Genomic DNA, 20,787 nt, shown 5'->3' on the forward strand with positions numbered 1-20,787 from the left:
TTAAGGTCGTTTGACTCAGGAGAAGACACTTCCTTGGCTGTCTAAAAACGGCGCTCAAGTAAGCATGAAAGAGCTCAGGACAAATCACTCCCTTCAGAAATTCCAAGGCTGAGTCACAGCAGTTTGCTGCAATGCAGAACACACTTTATTCCTGAAGAGGAAAAAAAATTAATTAAAAACAATTTTACATCAGGAGAAATATTTTAAAAACTGAATTTTAATCCTAACCACTGGAGAAGTCCATTTACAAAACCCAGCTCAGTACGATTTAGTAAGAATCAGTAAGATTCAGTAAGAACCAGAGAGCCCATTCCAGACATAAGAACTTTACAGCTGAACACTTCTTAACCTATTTACTTGCCTAACACTGATGGGAGCATAAAACACTCTTCTCTGGTTAAGTGGCTGGATACCACCCAGTAACTACATTGCTTCAGGAGAAGAGCATTCAGTGAAGTGGATTTCACTACTTCTCACCTGTTTTCATTTGGAGAAACAAGGATTGAGTCTCTTCGCCATCTCTGAGTTGTCCAGTGCTCAAACAGGGACCCCATAGCCCATGACCATTCAACAGATACTTTTAGAAACAGAGGCACAAAGTGCTTGCTTTGTGACAAAACAGTATTACTTATTTTTGGCTACAGGTTGACTAGTTCAAACTTCCACTGCTTGATAGGGAAACCAGGATTAAAATAGCATATCAGACTCAGCACCTCAGTAAGGTTACAAAAATGCTGACTTGGAACTGCTTTAGACTCACATCTAGAGGAGAAAAGCCAATTTGCTCTTGATAAGATACCTGTATCTTTACTTTCTCCAACTGATCTGAAAATCTACAAACAAGTTATGGAGAGAATGACAAAGCAGTGTAAAATGTAATATGGTAGAGAACTCTTCCACAAATTTCTTAAATCAAGATGTCATTATCAAAGATACCAATTTTAAGAGCAGTTCAGAGTAGAGAATCATGAGATTTTACCTGGTTACACAAAATAAAAAAATGTAAGAACACAATAGGGTTTTTTAGATTTAACATAATATGTAAGTTTGATTATTAAAATGTCAAAGAATTTAAGATTTTAATCTAAAAAATAAATAGGATATTTCTAATGTCACTCCTTAGGAAGTCAATTTCATAATTTTGGACAGAATTCTGCATCAAAAAGAAACAGCATAAGCAAAATCAATCAGTAGAAGTATCTTAGTAAAAACAAGTTTATTCATTCATATTTTAGGTGAATATGCAAATAGTCAGCAAAGCCTTTTTGCCATGACTGTAAACTTTTTATTTTAAAAAATTATGTTAAAAACCAATACAGCAATTTCCATTAATGTTCTAAAAAAGTTTGTTCACATCTTGAAAGAAAATACATTAGCAACATTTCCCAGCAGACTCAATCTTTAAAAAAGTAAAACTCTAGGTGCAGAACATTTCTACAGTGTAGTATCTCTACATTTTAATTTAATCACATGATTGAATATCATTCACCTCTATTGTCTCTAGACCATGATCAAGAGCCTTTCTTAAACAGATGATATTCAATGATGTGTTACACATTGCCACAGATACTAACATTATTAGAAGAGTGCACAACTCAATTTCACTAACAAAGCAAGACCTTTCTATATGCTGCATTGTAACAGTTAATTTAGCTATATGCCTTTAAAATCATGTACGTTTTCCAAGGAAAAAATACTAAAAAAATCCATGGTCCAAATTCTGCTCCCACTTATATTCACAGGACAAGATAAGCACCATCAAGTTGTAGTTTATAGCTGAAAAGCATATAGACAACCAGTTTGTTTATGATTATAAGGGAGAGAAGAACTTGGCCCATGTCTGTAAACATTCACATAAGTCTGCAGTCAAAAGTGCCAGATAGGCAGCCTATCACAGGACAATTATCTCATTCAGAAGGGTGCTGGGGGCAAGGAGAATATTATGAAACATTATTATAGAGGGAAGTTTTTTTATGTACTTTGGAAAGACATATTCTCAGCTAGCTAAACCATACTCCAGCAAACATAATCCACTTCTACCCAAATACAGTACTGCATCACTTCCTAGCTTTCTTGTTCAGATGAAGGAGTACTCAATTCAGCAGCCCATGACAATATTCGAAGCATAAGAAAACCCCCACACACCTCTGACCTACCCTCCCCTTAACATACTGCTGATGCTAACAGGAGATCCTCATACATAGGAAAAAAAAAAAAATCTGAAAAACCATAAACTGACCTTGACTTGTGCACACGCAAGAAGTGTGCATCTAGGCAAAAGGTCGTCTACAGTTTTAATTATCTAGTTTCAGTCTAGATCTCAGTCTATATTAACCACATATACCATACAAAACATAACAGAAGGATAGGTGCTTCTTTACACTATTAAGTATACTTGGTCTCCCTATTCAGTTTGACAGTCAACTGCCCTATTTACACAAGCATCTGTTTGATTGTTCCTAATCCTGTAAGATACCACATCTTGACCTCTTAAAATTAAAGGAGAGTCAAGGATGCTCAGCAATTCACAGGATCAGACCCTGAATCAAATAGAAAGCAATTCAAAAATTAAGGTTGACATCCAACACAGCCTCCTGGAAACATTTTACCCTCATGTTTTCCCTTTCCTTCCCCAACTCAGACCATGCTCCCACTATCGCAGAGACAGCCTTTAAAGTGAATAGGATCAGGCTCTGTCAAGCAAACACAGCAGTCTTTAGAAATGCCTGGTATTTACTGCCATCCACTCTGGGGCAGACTTGTCTGCAATGAAAATGGTGTTCCTGGTGTTGATGGATAGTTAGCAAAACCTTCAGGCTGAGCTGTATAGTTCTCCAGAGCAGAAGCAGAATGCGCCTTTAAGGAAGATAAGAAGTTAGGATACAACACTGATAAAAACAAGGCAACAAAAATCTAAATAAAGCAAAAATTCAGCCACAATACCAGTCCTACTCAAACCAAAACAAATGGATTATAATCTGAAGTGTGCAAAGAATAGAGATAAGCAAGGCATCTATACAAAGATGTTAAACTGTAGTGCAACTATTGCTCTGAAATACCAGAGAGTGAAAAAAGCAGTTGGATTAAGGGGAAAAACAAAGAAGAGTTAATGGCATTTACTTTCCAGTGAAGTAAGCACCAGCTGATTTGGAAGGCATAGCTCAATCAGGAGATGCAATATTTTAGTGACTGAACTTTCCTTCTCTTCATCGCTCAAGTAAATAAGTGTTAATTTTAGTGACTGGATCTTATAAATAAGAACAATTATATTCCCTCAATGCAATCTGCATATATTTCTACAGAACAAACAGATTCCTGAGCTGCAAAAGCAGCACGGCCTAGATGAAGTAACTTGCTTCTTCCAAACCCCTGATATTCAGAAGATATCTGACAATATGCTGCACTCTAAACAGTACTTAGACACAGGCTCCATTTCAAAAACTGATGTGTCACAGAAGAAAGAAAACATTAAGTCAAGACATTCAGCTCTCTTTTGGTATTATGTAGAGAAGGACAAATTTCTTACAAGAATCTGTACAAAGGCTGTTTTTAACAAAAGACAAGCTAAATATATAAACACAAAGTGTGATGATATTTTCAGTTAACTTATGTAGGTTGATGGGTGAAACAAGCTGTTTCATAGACAAGAAATGATGAAATTACACATTACCCAAAACCACTTCAAGCTTATATTACAATTCTATTTGTGGGAACTATCAAGAGAAGGGCACAATCACAAAGACACAAATTCAAGACAACCTGATTACATGTGCAGAGGCACATAACTCACGACAAACAGTCCACAGAAATCTCTAAGTTACTCAAATGTCAGACTGGAACTGATCACAAACTTTGCAATGGTATGGTCAGCTCATTAGATTTAACACAAACCCAGCAAATAAATTAATTTGCATTACCTTTTCTTTTACTTCTCTCCATTTTGCAAAGAGTTTTAGATGTTTTAATCCCACTTATGAAGCATTGTACACTGGCCTTGAGTAAGAAGTTAGTACAAGTTTTTTTTTTATCATCATCCTTGTAATCAACTCTCACACAATTTAGGAGCTTTAATCATTTACTAACTTAAAACTAATCCCAAGGAGTTAACAAGCAAGTACATTCTCAGGAGTTCACTGGAAGCAGAACAGTATTAACAAATAGGCACATTACCTGTAGTAGTGCTGACTGTGCAGCTGCACTCTGCTGCAATTCCTGTAAGGAAGATTGTGTGGCACTTTGGGGAAAGCCAGGGATACCAGGGAGAGATAAAAGACCAGGAAAAACTGCATTTCCTGGTGTCTGTAGTCCAGAAGTCAAGCTGAAAGAAGGTCAAAATGAGGTTATTATTAGGAACATCTGCACCATGTTTTATTCTGTTTCCCTCTCTATAAGCTTAAGTCTACTTAAATTACAAAAGCAGTTATTTTTCTAAATCTCATAAAGGCCAGAATTCCCAAACTGAAGTCCAGTCTTTATCCACCTAAAAATTATTCATACATACATGCACCAAGATTATCTGGAACACACAAAAAACTTCACAGACAAGAATTTATGCTGACTACTTCCTTAAATGATATTGTCTGCTATTACCTGTGTGTGTCAATGGATGCCCAAGTGGAATCCATTCTTGTAAAAACCTAGGAGGTGCCAAGTATCATCATCTGGGAAATAAAATCACTGAGCACCTCACTGGATTAGACTGTTGTGACAGGGACTATTGAGACCAACCTATTTAGCCACTACCCTTCTAAAGACAAGTGGAAATCTAGTAGCGAGCCAGGTTTAAAAATCATCTGCAATTAGTAACTACGAGTGAAAGTATTGTCTACACACCTAGAATAAAATCAGTGTTTTGTTCCAGAGAAATAGTTCTGACCTCCTTCAGAAACAGTAACATACCCAGCCTGTGCCACAAGTGCAGAGTTGAAGTTTGAGCTAAAGGCCGAGGCAAACCCTGGCAGGACCGGAGCTGGAGATGGGGCTGTGGCAGCTGCTGGCAACGGTGCAACTGCTGCTACTGCAGAAGATGCCTGGAGGCCAGGGAAAGAAGGGAGAGCAGGAGTGACAGAGGGTGTGTTAGAGACAGGAAAACCAGGGAAGGATGGGTTTGATGATCCCAGAGGTCCCTGGGCAACGGAAAAAAGGGAAGGGACAGCACTGGACAAGTTAAGTGAGAAGGGTGGAGCGGAGACTGCTGCGGAGGCGAGTCCTGAGAGTACGGCAGCGGTGGAACTGACATGGGGGGCGGACACGGCCGAAGCGCTTGTAGCCACAGTGGCCAACAGAGAGCCTGGGAGAGTGACGGGCGGGGTCAGCGCCGGGTTACCAGTAAAAGCAAAGTTACTGGTTAGAGACGTGAAAGGTGGAAGCCCATTGAACACGGGAGCAATGGGGGCAGAGGAGCCATGTGGGGCGAGGGAAATGGAAGCCAGAGAACTGGAGTTGTTCAGTGGAGCACTCAAAGAGGAGAGCCCTGACAGTGCTGGATTCAGGGAACTGGGTAAGCTGACGGGCACCGAAGCTGCTGAGGTGTAAGCACGCCCGAGCCCTGACAGTCCTAGAGTGCCATGAGAAGGGCTGGCTGAATGAGAAGGGCCTTTGAAGGCCGACAGGGTAGGACTCATGGGTTCTGTTTTGACCAGAACTGGGATACTTGTGGCAACTGGGGCTGATGAGAGCTGCTGGTCGGGATTAGTAGGACTTGTGCCATGCAAGAGGGAGGCTGATGAGCCACAGTTGACTGGCATAATCGATGGTGAAGTGGTTAGAGGTGACTGTGCAGGCAATGTGGGGGGAGTGGAACTCGAATTGGCTACAGATGGGGATGGAAGACCTGGAAAAATAGCCAGCCCAGGTGTGGAGGAACGCTGTGTGTTGGGGGTGGCTGATGGAGTGAAACATTTGTTGACAGAGGAAGTGGGAGGGTCAGAGTTTTGATTAGCAAGAGCAGATAAAGAAGCAAGCTCACTTGTCACAGCAGAAGGTAAAGCAGATGAATTGATTAATGAAGTGTCATTTGATGTCAGAAATCCCTTTAAGACAGACAAAATTGGGTTAGGCAAGCTAAGCGAGCCAGGAACGGTAGCAGCAGGAGAATTAGCAATCGTAGATGGAACAGGACTAGAAATCCCTTGGGCATTGGGTGGCAAGGACAAAGGGAGGCCAGCAAAGACTGATGACAGTGGAGCAGGATTATTAGCAGAAGCAACTGAAGAGGTTGCAGAGAAGGGGAGGCCAGCAAATGGTGTAGCAGCAGATGCAAAAGCTTCAGTGGGTGCAGGTGTGGCACATGGAGTGGAAGAACCTTGCGGAGTGGGCATAGCAGCAGGGATAGAAGCCAGCCCAGAAAAAACTGAGGGGATAGGGGTAGAGGTTGCACTGTGAACAGATGTGACAGGAACACCAGGCAATGAGAGGGATTTGATGACAGTAGGGGTTGGGGTGGATGGCTGAGATGTATGGATGGAAGAGGAGACCTGTCCTGCGAAAACAGGAAGGACAGGGGCAGACATGTTCATCCCAGAGATGAGTGGAGTTGCAGGTGCTAATGGATGGCTTATTGCCTTGACAGGTGATGGGGTAGGGACTGGAGTAGCAGCAGGTGTTGAAGGATTAGAACCATGAGGAGTAAAGAGCTGATTCGCTTGTGCAGAAAAAGCTGCAAAGAAACAAAACCAGTAAGAATACTTGAAACTGTCAGAAATGTTTGAAATCAACACAAAAACATTTTATACAGCATTTTAAAATATGATACGCAGGCAATAGTTAACACACAATGTCTACATATAAACAATGAACAGTGGGGCCTATGAAAATAAACCAAAAAGGTACACACAAACACATCACACAAATTGTACACCATATGGGCTAACACTCCTTTTTAAAACACTCTGACACCTGCTATCTCTTCATGATCTCATGCAAAACAGTTAGAAACTCAAATACACTCTGTAAGAACATCTAAGTGATACAGGTAAACACCCTCCCTCTGGTCCCTAGCACTTGGCAGTACCCAAACCAGATCTAATATTCCATCAGCATCAGATCACCTGGGCTCCTCTGCATCCACTCTCACTGAAGGTCAGAATTTCCTTCAGAACCAGTTAATTCAATGTATCATGATTTCAGAGAAGTTTAGTCAACAACTGCAGAAAGCTGATTTCAGGTGCTGGTAGTTTTCTTTCCTTCAAAATCAGGTCATTCTCTTCACTGTGCTTCCTTCAGATTTTGATTCTAAGAAGGTACACTTTTAAATTCATGTATCACACTACAGTATTAAACTAACATTGGTGCTTGACTTTATCAACAAGTATTTATAGGAGTCTTTAGTCAGGTGTCTGCAATAAAGGCAAGCACCTGCCACTAAAAGTATCAGCTTGTGTCAATCCTACAAAGTAAGTTAGAGCCATCAGTCAAGCTGCAGGAAAACAGGCAGGCACACTGTGAATGGGGAGGTGGAGGTTAATGGAAAGGAGCTGCATTTATAAACACTGGCATGTCAAGAATCTTGGTATGCCTGCCTCTAGTTTCCTGTGGAACATGAATATGTTAATAAATAATTCCTCTCAAACAACCCTTGTGCTTCATTTTACTTTTGGAATAATCTGTTCAAATGTAAGCAAGACACTCATCCAACCAGTCAAACTCACCACCCATAACTCTCTAGTAGCCTACATGTCTCTCTTGCCTGATTTCTGCATATAATTCTACACACAAATCCAGAAAATTATTCTTAAAATCTTAGACCCAAGTTAATATGACAAACTCCCATTTTGTGTATGTTGAAACTCTAAAATGAGCAATTCTTAAAAAAACCAACTATTTCCTTTGACACACTCTTTTCAAAAACACCCAGACTGTCCAGCTCTGTATTTTGTTCTTTTCTCATTCTATTTCCAAGACAGAAATAGTAATTTCTGCTCTGTTACAGCCAAGACAATCACTAATGAAATACAGCCGTACAGAACCCAGAGTTGTTGCTGAATTTCTCTTCCTAAGAATATTTCATTCCTTACACCGTATTCATTTAGCTGTATGAACTAACTTGGTAAAATTACATGCACACTTAAAGAGGGGTATATAAGAATGTAGTGATTCTTCAAAACACTTCTGTAGAACCATCCCTGGACATAGAAAAGACAAAAACTTTTTTTTTTTGTCCCTAGGAATATTTACAGTAGCTAAACTTATCACAGTCATTTTATCTCTTTGCAGTATTTGTTAATATGTTTGACTCCATGGTTACTAAGTTCTCCGTTTGTATTTGTCAAATCTAACAGTGTTATCAAATCCTTTCTATAAGTAGTTCCTAATAGGATTTATTATCATGCTTTATACTAAGTGTAAAAAGCACCACACAAATAAAAACAATATAAAATGCAAAACTGTCTTGGTAAAAAGAATAGGACCTTACAGGGTAAGACAACAGTGCAGGTAGACATAATTGGATCTAACACTCTGGGATAAGACATTCAAAAATCTCTACATTTCTGTTGCATTCCTACCTTCTTATTGCAACTGATCTATGAAATTAAAATGTCAACGAGTTTTCCAATAGATGTATAGAGTTTCAAAAACTGCAAAGATTTACTGAAGTATTTAAGTGCATGACATTGCAAAGAGTACTCTGATTTAGCATGATTTCTCACATACAGTGAAGAATATAAAAAACTTTGATAAGCTAACACAAAAGAATGAATTTTAATGTTTCGATGCTTCTAAGTACAAATGTCTGATGGTTTTTTTCCCCTCTACTCTCAAGAGATGCTATACCACTACTTAGTACTGCATACTTAAAAGCTTATGAAGATCCCGCTAAACAAGTCGTTAACATTTTCCGAACAAATAACAAAGATACAAACAACACAAAAAAATTCCCCTGTGGATTTTTGATTTACCTTGATTTTGGGAAGGTTTAGTCTGGCTGGAAAGGTCCTCATTTTCTAAACAGAGAACAGCAGCTTATTATTGAAAGGCAAATGAAACTCCAGCAGTGAATGATCCCCTCCCAGCAATGAACCAGGAAAAACAGCATGAATATTTTTAAAGATATGCATGCTTTACCTGATACCACTTGATTAGCAGTGTATGGTGGAGGAGCTGGTAAGCCTGGAGCTATGACATTGGCCATTGGAACTAAGCCTGCATTGTTGTAAGCACCTAAAATAACAAAGGCAATACACATTCCTATTGTCAGAAGAACCTGTATCTATATAAACCAGTAAGCATCTTCTCCTTTAAAAGAACATTTTCAAGACTGTAAGGCATTCCTTCATCAAAAAGCTAGACCCGTCAATTATCCAGGATGGATGTTGGCTTTTGCCAAAGTCTGCCTGAACTGGCATGCATTGTGATCCAAATTTTACTAAGGGCAATTCTCTTAAGAGAGTCTGAAAAAGTCAGGTCAATTCCTTTCAGTTCCATTTTGCCTGAAAAAAACTCAAAGGGAAGGAGTGATAAAGAGTGTCTGCAGCATCATTGGTTCCTGTCCTATTCCAAATTTAAAGGCTGTTGCAACTCCTTCTTCAACATTAAAGCCAGTTAAACAAAGGAACCAAACACAGATCAGTAACCATGACCCTTTAACACCACCAGAAAATTCTGAGAAAAACCTCCCTTCTCAAATACTTCAATAGTTCTTTAAATGTTAAGAAATTCAAGCGGGTTAGCAAAGTATTTTAATACAAAATTATCACCTCAATTAATAGATTAAATATACCTTTTTTCCCCTGTTATTTTTTGAAGCAACTCGAACTGTTGTATTGCTGTGGTATACAGTTCTGATGAAACATATCTGAATTTAAATTGCAGGAACACAAACACATTTCACAGTGGCCTGAATTAATAGTTTAAGAACTTAAGAACGTTGGCTTCACAGGAAAAGGCAGCACTTGAACAATACTCAAAGTGCACTAATTTGTCATATTTCTGATTTCATACTTTCAAAGTAATTCCACCTGACGTTAAGATTTCTTACACAACAACTCTTGCCCGAAAATCAGAAAAGCAACTAACAATCACTGCATCACTCAGGAAGGAAATGTTCAAGAGGCAGAAAACAATTCATTGTTCTAACCACTGACTGAAAACAACTACATTCAATAGTTTCAGGTCAGCATCTGCAATCTCATTAAACACATACACATACACACACACATATAATTTCACCAGTTATGAGTTCTGTAGTCACAAGAACTTTCTTAAAAAACATATTACAGTCTAGTAAGGACCTGAAACCTCAGAAGCACTTTCATATCCTAAAACTGTACTAATATTTCTATCCTGCCACAGGCCAAATTTTGTGCTTTAAGATACTTTGGATAGGATTTATTCAATGTAAATTTGAGTTAGTCTGCAAGTTTCCTGTACAGTTTCTTAGGAACAAGTAATTTCCTGGGCATAAATAATCAATCAGTCTTAGTTTAGCCACTAGTAGTGCCCATTTTTCTAAAATGGCTATAAAAAGACTTGCAGACATCAAGTTGATTAGATGACTCAGCCTTCAGCATGCTTGCTAGGAGCTCTGCTTCACTTTCTTATGAACTCCATGAAATTCCCAACATCAGTGAAAAGCAAGTGTCCTAACCAGAAAAGTTCTTGTTTTGCAGTACAGAATTTCAAGATGCAAAAATGCTTTCAGCTGCCAGACCTGAATCTGACTTCTTTAAATATTCTAAGATTTCTTCAAAAAAAAAGAAAAAAGGGCAATTGCCTTGCTCCCTTACAAAAATGTCTTGAGTCTAAGAATTGATGCAGCAGAGAAAAGAGAAGAGCCTATGAATAAAGGCTCAATCTTACCTAAGCCACTAGGCTAGAAAGAGAGCAATGGCAGGAAAAGGCAATCACTACTTCCCTTCTGAGACTGAAATCTACATTTATTTTAAGAAACTGTTTACTCTCCATTATGATGGAGAGAAGGTAAAGCTGAAGGCAGCTGAGAAACAGATTACAGCCACAGCCCTTCAGCAAGCTCTTACATAGTCCCACCCAATTCAGGGCTGTGGCTGACCATATCCCAAGTTGGGCTCTAGAGTAGCAAGTCAGACTTGCCAAGCCAAAGCCCAAGCCCAAGCCTTGGCCAAAGTTACAACAAAGCCAAAGCCCTTGTCTTGTCTAACAATGCCTTCTGTAATTTCAATATTTTGTCATCAGAACAGGTTTGTGAATTTTTCTTATGGATGTTGGAAAAAGAAATCAGTATATTCTTCTTTTTATCAATTCTGCTGTCATGAAAGAAAAGGTAGAAACCAGTATCCAGAGCATGCTCAGGGAGCAGAAGCCAATTTCAGATATGACCATGGTCAGAGAAACCAACACTTGACACATTACTTAAAAGGCAAGCACATGAACAACAGCATCAAGCTAGAACACATAGAAACCTTACTTGGTGCAATAGTTGCATGTGGCCGACATGGTGGGATGGGGTATGGAACTGGTTTGTGTGGATTGTACGTTGATGGGGCCTACATAAACAAAAAACAAACAAACAAAAAAAAAGAAAAGAATGGAAAAAGCAATAGTGAAAACATTACCTAATGTTTCTCAAACAAAAAGCTAACATTCAGATACTACTACAGACAGGCATTCTTCACTGCATATATATGTGATATGAAATTTTTTCATAATTTCCACAGTGACTGCAAGTATTTCACTCTTTCCAAAAAAAAGTGAAACATCACTAGTATACCTTTAAATTTTAATAGAAAACTGAGCACAAGAGGGAAAGGGAACTCCTTTCTGCCTTGTAGTTCTCACACTCTGCAGTCTTGGAATGATTTCTCATTTTAAAGGTTTAGCACATTGAAAACTAGCAAATATTTCTGAAGATATCTATGCCTTTAAAATAATACAGCTTTGTGGGAAACATCTCATAATAAGAGTGATAATGAAACATTTGGACAATAATTCAAAGTAGTAACAGGTTCACAAAGTAGTAGCAGGAAGTTTGTCCCACATGCTTAAAAATTTTGAAATGCACATCAGGTATGCTGTCAAGAAACAAGAACCTCTTTCTAAGGCACTGCTATAACTCAAGTGTCAAAGATGGAGGCATTTTCTGTGTTCATGTGAGAAATCCTTACAGAGTAGCTCATGATGGACTACAAAAAATGCTTTTAGTTTTCCTCTGCTACTGTAAGTTAAATTCTTGCCTTCAAATGCACATCAATTATATCCAGTACAGAATCCTCCCCCTCTACAGATAAAAACTAGAACTTTTTCAAGTTAAATAAAAAGAAAATACTAGCTCATATTCATTACAGAAGTTTAGCTTTAATTAAATTTCTGCTCTACAGTCATTTTGGAACATAACAGCATTTTATAACAAAGCCTTGTTGAGTTGGGTGGTGGTTGTTTCCGAGTTTTTTGAAGTTTCATTTACTTATTAATTTTTTAGACATACTGGTTTGGATGGTCCAAGTATACGGGCTGCTATTCCCTTTCCTTCATTAGTACATTCTTCTGTGTCCTTTTTGATAGGAGTTCCCTGAAACAAACGAAAATTAAACCAAGCATTAATTTAGAAGCAAACCTTGCTGTGCAATTTTGCCATATGTTCTTTTTTTTCTGAACTACACTTGAGTTTTTGAACATTCTGAAAGTACCCATGTTTTGCTGTCCCTTAAGTGTTTACAGGAAATGCTTAACATGCTTAAGAGCCACACTAAGATTAGCAGTAGTACTGTCGTGACTCTATTAGGCCAACTTATCAACCTACCAGGAAGCCTCTTGACACCCCTACTGATTCTGCCAAATACTGCTGGAGTTTACAGTGTTTTCCTGATATGAACAATGTCTTATTTATGAAGTAATCTTTATCTAAAGCAGCATAGAAAGAATGGGCAAATAAAACCAATGCAATGCAATTCCCTATAAATCTGGAATGGGATAAAATAAACAAACCCACCCAACAAACACACTTTAGTTTTGATTCCACTCCTTCCATGTATATGAATTCTGGGCTTGGTTATACTACAATGAATCTTAAATCAAGGGTTCATTTGTGAAAAGCAAAAGCATAGGATTATGCTTACTGGAAAAATTCCGTTTATGCGGCTTGGTTTGCCCTTGGGATAAGGATTGCCAGGAATCATGCCACAGGATGATATCATAGCATGAGGAGCCTTACAACCTGTTTTTGAAGCCTGCAAAATAATCAAGAGTATTATTTTCTATCAAATTCAATGTTCTAAAGAAACTAGTTACTATTTAATGACATTTGGACTGCATGAATCAACCGATACAGAACAATTGAAGTCTGTGTCTCAAGTCTTACTCCAAATAATCCAGACAGTGCAAACTTCTCCCAGAGTCCACCTCTGCTTATATTGAACTTAGCCTTAAGCACTTGGCGCTCTCTAGAACAAACACAAACTGTTTCTTCCAGCAGTAGTTGTAATTCTGTGTCCCTTTTTCCATATGTTCCTAATGCCTGACAAAAACTTCTCCTTTTGTTGTACATGCTCTTACCTTTTTTGCAGTTGCTTGTTTCAGCTTGTCTTACACCAGTAGCTCCCAGAAGTCCTTATGCTAAGCCCTACCCCCATAATGACCACAAGGATGCAAACAGAATCCTAACAGAACCAAGGATATTTATCTTGATTACCTGTTCGAGAATTCTTCTGCATCTTTTCTTCTCTGACATATTAATTCTGAACAGATCTTCAATAAGGCGATAATTCTGAGCATCAACAATGTTGCTGTAAAGACAGTGACAGACAATTACTGCCATTCCATTTGCATAAGCTGAAATAATGCACCACTGAAAAGTGACCCATGCCTAGTTAGCCACTACTGAAAAGTACATTAAAAAAACCATAATGAGATCAGATCATATTGCTTTTATTATTATTGAAGTAAAAATCTCAGGCTTAAATATGGACTTGACACCTGTAAGTACAACATGGTATAGAATTAAATATCAATACAGAACAATGGGTGACAATGGCTAAACTTTATTGCAAAAGAACTATGTTGAAAATACTAATTTTGCATCACAGCAGTTCAGTAAAAAGCTTTAATTACTACTAACACACAATTCCTAGCACAACAGAAAAACAGCAGCTACTCAATTTGCCACTGTTTCTTGCCAGTCTGATAGAAAAACAAGTTTTCATCTAATTTGCTTCAGAATGAAAAAGAATTCCTGGTAAATCTCCCTAAGCTCTGCCTTAGAACTTAAGAGAGATGTGAAAGCCTTCACATAGTTCCAAACTAGACTCCTCCTTTCTCTTCTCCCCAAAACAACACTAGTCACACCACAGAGAACAAAATATGTGACTACAAGGAAACCAATGCCTGCTTCTACCCACTTTTTTCAAAATTATGACCAATTTTTTACCAGCACTTTTCAGTCAAATATTACCTAGGCCATCCAAACTACTGGAAATAAAATATAGCACCAAAAAGGAGGACTCCTCAATAGGGGTATTAGATAGAAATTAAATCAGCAGAACATCGAATGCAGACATGAAAAACACCTCAAAGATTAAAATGTGAATGAGCTTTCATCTTTGTTCACTATTACTGATTAATGAAGTAAGCAGAACATAGATTTGGGTTAGGATTTGTAATCATGACTCCCTTACTCTGCTCTTTTATTGTAGAAATTCAACAGCTAAGGAAGTTATTGTGCTTTCCCTCCCCATCAGCTTAAGTGTATCAGCTGAGGAGTCCAAGAGCTCCAGTGCCATCACAAGAAGGTAACGAGTCAGTCTCATGCACCACTAACTTTCCTTTGGTTACTTTGTTTTGTTTTGGTCTGAAACAGACTAGGAACACTGACCTGGCTTCCTTAAGCTCAACTCCAAAAGCAAAATCATGTCTGTATCCTCAGTCTGAATTGTTTTACGGATATTTTTATCATGAATCTATATGCCCCAGGAAGTTCAAGCAAGCTGTAATACAGCTTTCCCAGGGAAGAGAAAAATAGATATTTTTTCACTTAAAGCAAACCCCCCCCCCCCGGACAACCCAAAAAAGAACAATACTTTATAAAACAAACCCCTTGAACCAAGCAGAAGAATTCCATTTTAAATACGTCTAATAGATCCTCTGAAGCAGCTCTGATCACTAGGAAAACCCCAACTTTCTCTGTAAATATAGATTTAGAATACCTATATTTTTTTATAGGCAGTAGATTTGTCAGCTTGAGAGTTCCATTTACTTAACTCATTTCTACATATGTAATATTTAGAGGACTTTAAAAAAAAAAAAAAAAAAAAAGGCCAATTCCCAGAATTTCCTGTTCTCAAGTCTTCCAGATTTCAGTGAGCAGAGAAATAAGTTTAAGGCCCTCTTTGTTCTCTACAGCATTTGAAGACCACAGTAAAAACACCATCAAAGTGGCAGTCTTCCAGCAGGCAGAAGCCCAAATAGCAGCAAGCGCAAGACTCAAATGAACCATGGAATTTTCCACAATCATAGAATCATTGGTTGGAAGCACCTTAAATATCATCTAGCTACAAAGCCCCTTCAGGTGAGCAGAGGCACCTTTTACTAGACCAGGTTGCTCCGAGTCCCATACAGCCTGACCTTGAATGCTTCCAGGGATGGGGCACCCATAACTTCTATGGGCAACCTGTGCCCGTGCCTCACTGCCCTCATAGTACAGATTTTTTTCCTAATATCCATTTTAAACCTACTCTCTTTCAGTGTGAAACCATTCCCCTTGTCATGTCACTACATCTCTTGAGGCTCCCTTCAGGTTCTGCTGCAATTAGGTCACCCCAACTCATTCCAGACAGCACAAACCAAGTTTTCTCAGTCTTATGTCTACTTCTAAAAAGCCTGCTTCTAATTATTCTTTTAAACAGCACCATCAGTAATGGATTTGTGCTTTACCTTTACCAGACACAGTGCTTCCTTCTAGGAGTATCTAAAAATTTTATATCCTCAAACATGAGCAAAACCAATATAACTTAAGGAACACAGCAGAAGAGATACTTACGAAGCTAAGATTTCAAGGGCAATAAGTTTATCTTTACTGAATGTGAAACAGTTGAGAATATTAACCATTTTTGATGCTGGAACTGCCACTATTTTCTGATAAGAAAGAAAGAAAAAAGGGTGTATAAAATAAAGCAGTACAAGTATTTTAAACTCAGAATACAATTCAGTTACAGCTTCATATGGTGCATTTCAGTAAAATTTTAATAGCTTCTCCCTTCCATTGGGAAGGAGACTCTATATGCTAAATTATGAAAAAGCAGCTCCAAAAAGCACTCACCAAAAGCAAAGAAATCAGGAGACTTAACAAGAGTTAAAGGGTTACATCTCTTCCTGTGATACACAGGAAAGTAGAAGTCACTTTAGTCAGAAAAGATACCCCAATTAGAAGTTTGACATTTCATAGCATGATACCACTGAAGGAGATAAAAAAAGAAACTGAGAATTTTTAAGGGTATATTGACTCATCAGTTGAAAAGTAGGTGTCATAGAATTAAAATGACAATAAGAAAGCAAATTTATTCCACAAGATCATGTCACAAGAACTTACATGTTGTAAAGCCTTTATTGCCTTAAGCTGTGGTTCTGCCCAGGAGAAGTATCTCAGTAATTCAACAACCTGCAACAGTAAGGCCTTCACTTAATCTTTCAGACATATTAAAAATGTATGCTAACAGCATCAGTATGACCTTACCACTTTTGTAGCACACTGGTATACTGCTAAAAAACATTTGTCTGTGACATCTGACGATCGGTGCCTACCAGTATCTAACCTTCTTTTTATTTCTAAGTAGGCACCTAAAAATTCTATTTTATGAGATGAAGATTTTCTATGGAAATATTTAAAATATTTTAAAATATATTTGCCTATATGAATAATAACACCACTGTATTAAAATAAGTTAAAAAAAAAACAAAATCAAGTATTTCTGGAAAAGCTTATCAACAATCAGGATCCCAAACAGCATATTCCCAAACATACACAAAAAAAAGCCAGAAGGAAAAAAAAAAGAGGAAAAAGAAAATCTACATATTATCATATTATACATTACTACTACTTCTCTATTTAGACAATACATGCAAAACAATCCTAAATTCCATTACGAAAAATTTACACCATTTTCCAGACACAATAAAAATGAAAATGTAGTGATTTTGATGACAAAGCAACTTGGAACTCTTTTTAAAGGTGTCATGCTGATACAATAATAAGGAATTAAATCACCTCAGTTAATAAATATGAAAAGCTAATATGATCAGCCTCAGCATGACTGGAGACAATCAGTTTGTATTACTGAATACAAAAAAACAGTAGCTCCCATTAAACCTGTTAACAGTGTTGACTTTACCTGTTCACTGGAAAAGTATCCATGAACATATTCAATAGCTTTTAATTTGTACTCAGTCAATACAGCCTAAAAGACATAGAAGAAAAAGGATGCATAATTAATGACTCAAAAAGTATAATTAGAGCACAACCATCTGCTAATCTATTAATCTAAAATCTACCCCTACAAAGTGACATTTGTATCAATTACACTGCAGCATTTCAAAGTAACAGCATATTTCTTAGGTAACTGAGAACAGTGAAAAGCAGGAAGATGTGATTTAATTCTTCTGTTTAAAAATATTCATTTTTAAATTTACTTTGTTTTGCTTTTTTGTTGTTGCTTATAACTGTGCTGAGAGAACATCACCAGTCTTCTTTTTGCTCCAATGATTTGCATCAACTTTAAATTAAACAAGATAATACAGTTGATTGGTCAGTCAATCTGTATGGCCCCTTAAACTCACTGACAAAGTATTTTCAGTGAATTTATGAAGAAATTGGATAATAAGTCTATACAGACAGAATTAAATACAAAACAAAGCGTGGTCCAGAGATGGATACTGTTTTATCATTATCCCTACACTCCTCAAATTTTAACATGCAGTCATACCAAACAAACAACTTTTGCTTGCACAGGGCTTTAATGCAGCACCAGCCTTTAGACTTTATGGCAAGACAGTTGTGTTGATAACCACGCGAGCTGTCTAACAGCCAGGACTTCCTCCCTCCCCTGTACCCAGCCCTCTGTGACAGCTACAAGATGTAAAGAAGACAGCTAACAGCTGCCCCAAACAGGTGAATTCACCTTTCTTCTATAATTTCTAAGTCCTTTTCTAATACAAATCTTGTGTATTTTCAAACCACCTTAAGCTTTACTCACTTCTATCTTCCTCCTAGAATCTACCCCTATGCCTTGCTTTTTTGTTCCTGTCTCTCCACGCAGACAGACACGAAGGTCTCCAACACAGCAGCCTGACTGTGAATAAGTAGCACAGGTGCACAGAAACCCACATGGACACCGTTTGAGGCAGCCCTCTTCCTTTCTGTACCTCATTAAGACACAAACACTACCAGACACACTAAAGTCACAAGGGAGAATGAATTTCTGTCTTCATGCTCATGTTTTCTCCTATCCCTTCCTCCTCTTCATGCATTTTGGAAGAAAGAAGGGTATGTCTTTTTTTTTTTACTGAAACAAATGTTACTTTTCCTTCTTAAATAAACAACTGAATGACTTTATAACAAGAGTACAAATAGAAAGCACTGCTATGCATATTTATAAGGAAGGAACAAACAAACAAAACCCCCAGAGTTTATATTTCTAGTGCTTGTACATTCATACAGGGAAAAACAGAAGTAAGCTATACATGAAGACATTTAAATAATTGTTCCTGCTAACTGCAGGACTGAAAATGGAACATGCCAACACAACAAACTTGTAAATCACATAATAAAGAAGGTTCTACCTCAGAGCTAGAAATGAAGCCTAAACAAAAACAGCAACAAAGACACAAAAACAGCATTTGGATAATTAATGTCACACCACAACAGCTGAACTGTTATTAACACAGCACACCACTGATCCTTAGATCAACAGCAAGTTGGAATACAGGCAGATAGCACAGAGGAAACACAATTGCCTGAAATCAAATGTCTAAACCATTTTGTCTGAAGACTTTAGTAATCACAGAGCATATTCTGAAGGACTGCACTGCAGTAATATAACAGAAACATTACTCCCTCCCACCATCAATCATCAAAGAAAGCATTCATGTGCTAGTCATTTCTTGATTTTTTGAGATTCCCAGATTTTCCACACAAATTCATAAGTTGGGAGGGAAGTCCACACCCTGAAATATATTAACTGTCATGTTTTTAGCTGTTTTATAAAGGAGACTTTATGACCACAACCTTATGCTCAAATGTAATTGTGATAAAGAAGACACCCCTGGGGCTTCTGTTGAACAGTTTTACACCTCAGTATGGTTTTATACCTCGATACTTTATAAAAGAATAATACTGCAATTGCAGCCATCACTGCCTCATGCCAAAGAGGAACTGAACTGAAACTCAACTCCAGTACCCGAGTCCAGATAAGGAAATTCATGTCTCCTAGACAAACCAACAGAACAAAAAAACTCTGCATAATACAAAAATGCTATGGATCGCTATTCGGCCACAAGCAAATCTCATTTGAAACAAGCCCTTCATTGTCACACCGAGACAGCTTCTGCAGGTAAAATGTTCTGTGTGACACTTAAATAACCTGTTTATCTGCAACAACATACATCCTCACAGGCTTCTGCATCCCAAGCAAAACAAGAAACATTAAACTCCAAGGTTCTGATTTTTTCTCTCTCCTTTTCTCCTTCCAGCACTCAGGGAAGCGTGTCAACCAGTAACCTCGAGCTTTCCAGTTAAAAGCAGGCCCCTGTCCAGAGAGAAACCAGAGCCCTGCCACACAAGGAAACCCAGGTTTGTATCCCTGCTTCCCACAACCAACAGGATTTTTGCTCAGAGTTTTTAAACAGGAGAAGCACAGCTCAGAGCACACATCAAAACACAGGATTCACATCCCAGAGGCAGAAGGCATATATGCACACTCCTGAGCTGTGGGAGACAGGACTTCCAACAAGGACAAGCGAGTGCAGCTCAGCTGTCGGTGTTTTCACGTCCTACCTGTACATTTTACCTCCTAAACCAGTATTTAAAGGTGACTACTTCACACTGACTCCAGACAGGCCAAGCAAACACAGCCCTTTCCCCTAAAAAAGACATGCTCAGCTACTTTGTTTTTCTTCCTCATCATCCTTGAAAGTGAAAATGCTGCAGTAACCTTATCCGGGTGCTTATTTCAAATGAGGGCTCAAGATCATCCAGTCCCAACCACCCCTGCTATGAGCAGGGACATCTCCCACCAGACAGGGTTGCCCAAGGCCTTATCCAACGTGGCCTTGACCACTGCCAGGATTGAGGCATCCACAGCCTCCCTGGGCAACCTGTTCCACTGCCTCATCACCTCCACAGTAAAGAATTTCTTGTCTAGATCATCTTGTCATCTTATTTAAATGTCCCTCCCCCTCTCAATTTGTAGCCATTACTCCTTGTCCTACAGTCCATCACCAGAGGATTAAACTGACACACAAAACGAGAATTTACCTTCCTAATTTCATCCAGCACGGTTTCAAATGATTTCTTATCCATCTTGATTACTGAACGCAATGCCGGCACTTAGAAGTGGAGGAAATAATACTAGTGATAAAAAAATCCTAAGTCTCTTTGAGCATACAGGAAAAAAAGGATTTAAAAAAAAATAATAAAAAACAACTGCCGGGCACGGAAGGCGGCCGTGGGTGTCCTCGGCCCTGGGGATGGAGCGCTGCCGCCTCTGCAGTGGCAGACACGGAGACAAAGGCGCCCTCCGGGAGCGGCCCGGTACGCCCGCTCCCCGCGCGTCCCGCGGGCGCTCCGGCGGGCGCGGGGCGCAGGGGTCGCGGCAGCGGCAGGGAGGG

The 20,787-nt window shown here is 38.6% G+C and overlaps 1 protein-coding gene across 2 annotated transcripts; it reads right to left on the bottom strand.

Annotated features, from left to right (window-relative positions):
• Positions 1-1,423: 1,423 nt before the first annotated feature.
• Positions 1,424-20,491, bottom strand: PROSER1 (proline and serine rich 1). 2 transcript variants are annotated; one of them, XM_062487653.1, is made up of 14 exons: positions 20,435-20,491; positions 17,295-17,360; positions 16,496-16,564; positions 15,947-16,041; positions 13,604-13,697; positions 13,032-13,142; positions 12,401-12,484; positions 11,384-11,462; positions 9,064-9,159; positions 8,898-8,942; positions 4,900-6,658; positions 4,171-4,318; positions 3,353-3,355; positions 1,424-2,856 (listed from the first exon to the last, which is right to left on the bottom strand). In XM_062487653.1, exons 1-14 carry the CDS (start codon positions 20,477-20,479, stop codon positions 2,734-2,736), a joined length of 2,817 nt encoding a protein of 938 aa, XP_062343637.1. In that variant the 5' UTR covers positions 20,480-20,491; the 3' UTR covers positions 1,424-2,733. The 2 variants fall into 2 exon arrangements, with proteins under 2 accessions (XP_062343637.1, XP_062343638.1); XM_062487654.1 differs by lacking the exon at positions 17,295-17,360.
• Between the last annotated feature and the right edge of the window lie 296 nt (positions 20,492-20,787).

Source organism: Cinclus cinclus, chromosome 2 (genome assembly GCF_963662255.1).
Source record: "Cinclus cinclus chromosome 2, bCinCin1.1, whole genome shotgun sequence".
Taxonomy (NCBI): Eukaryota; Metazoa; Chordata; class Aves; order Passeriformes; family Cinclidae; genus Cinclus; species Cinclus cinclus.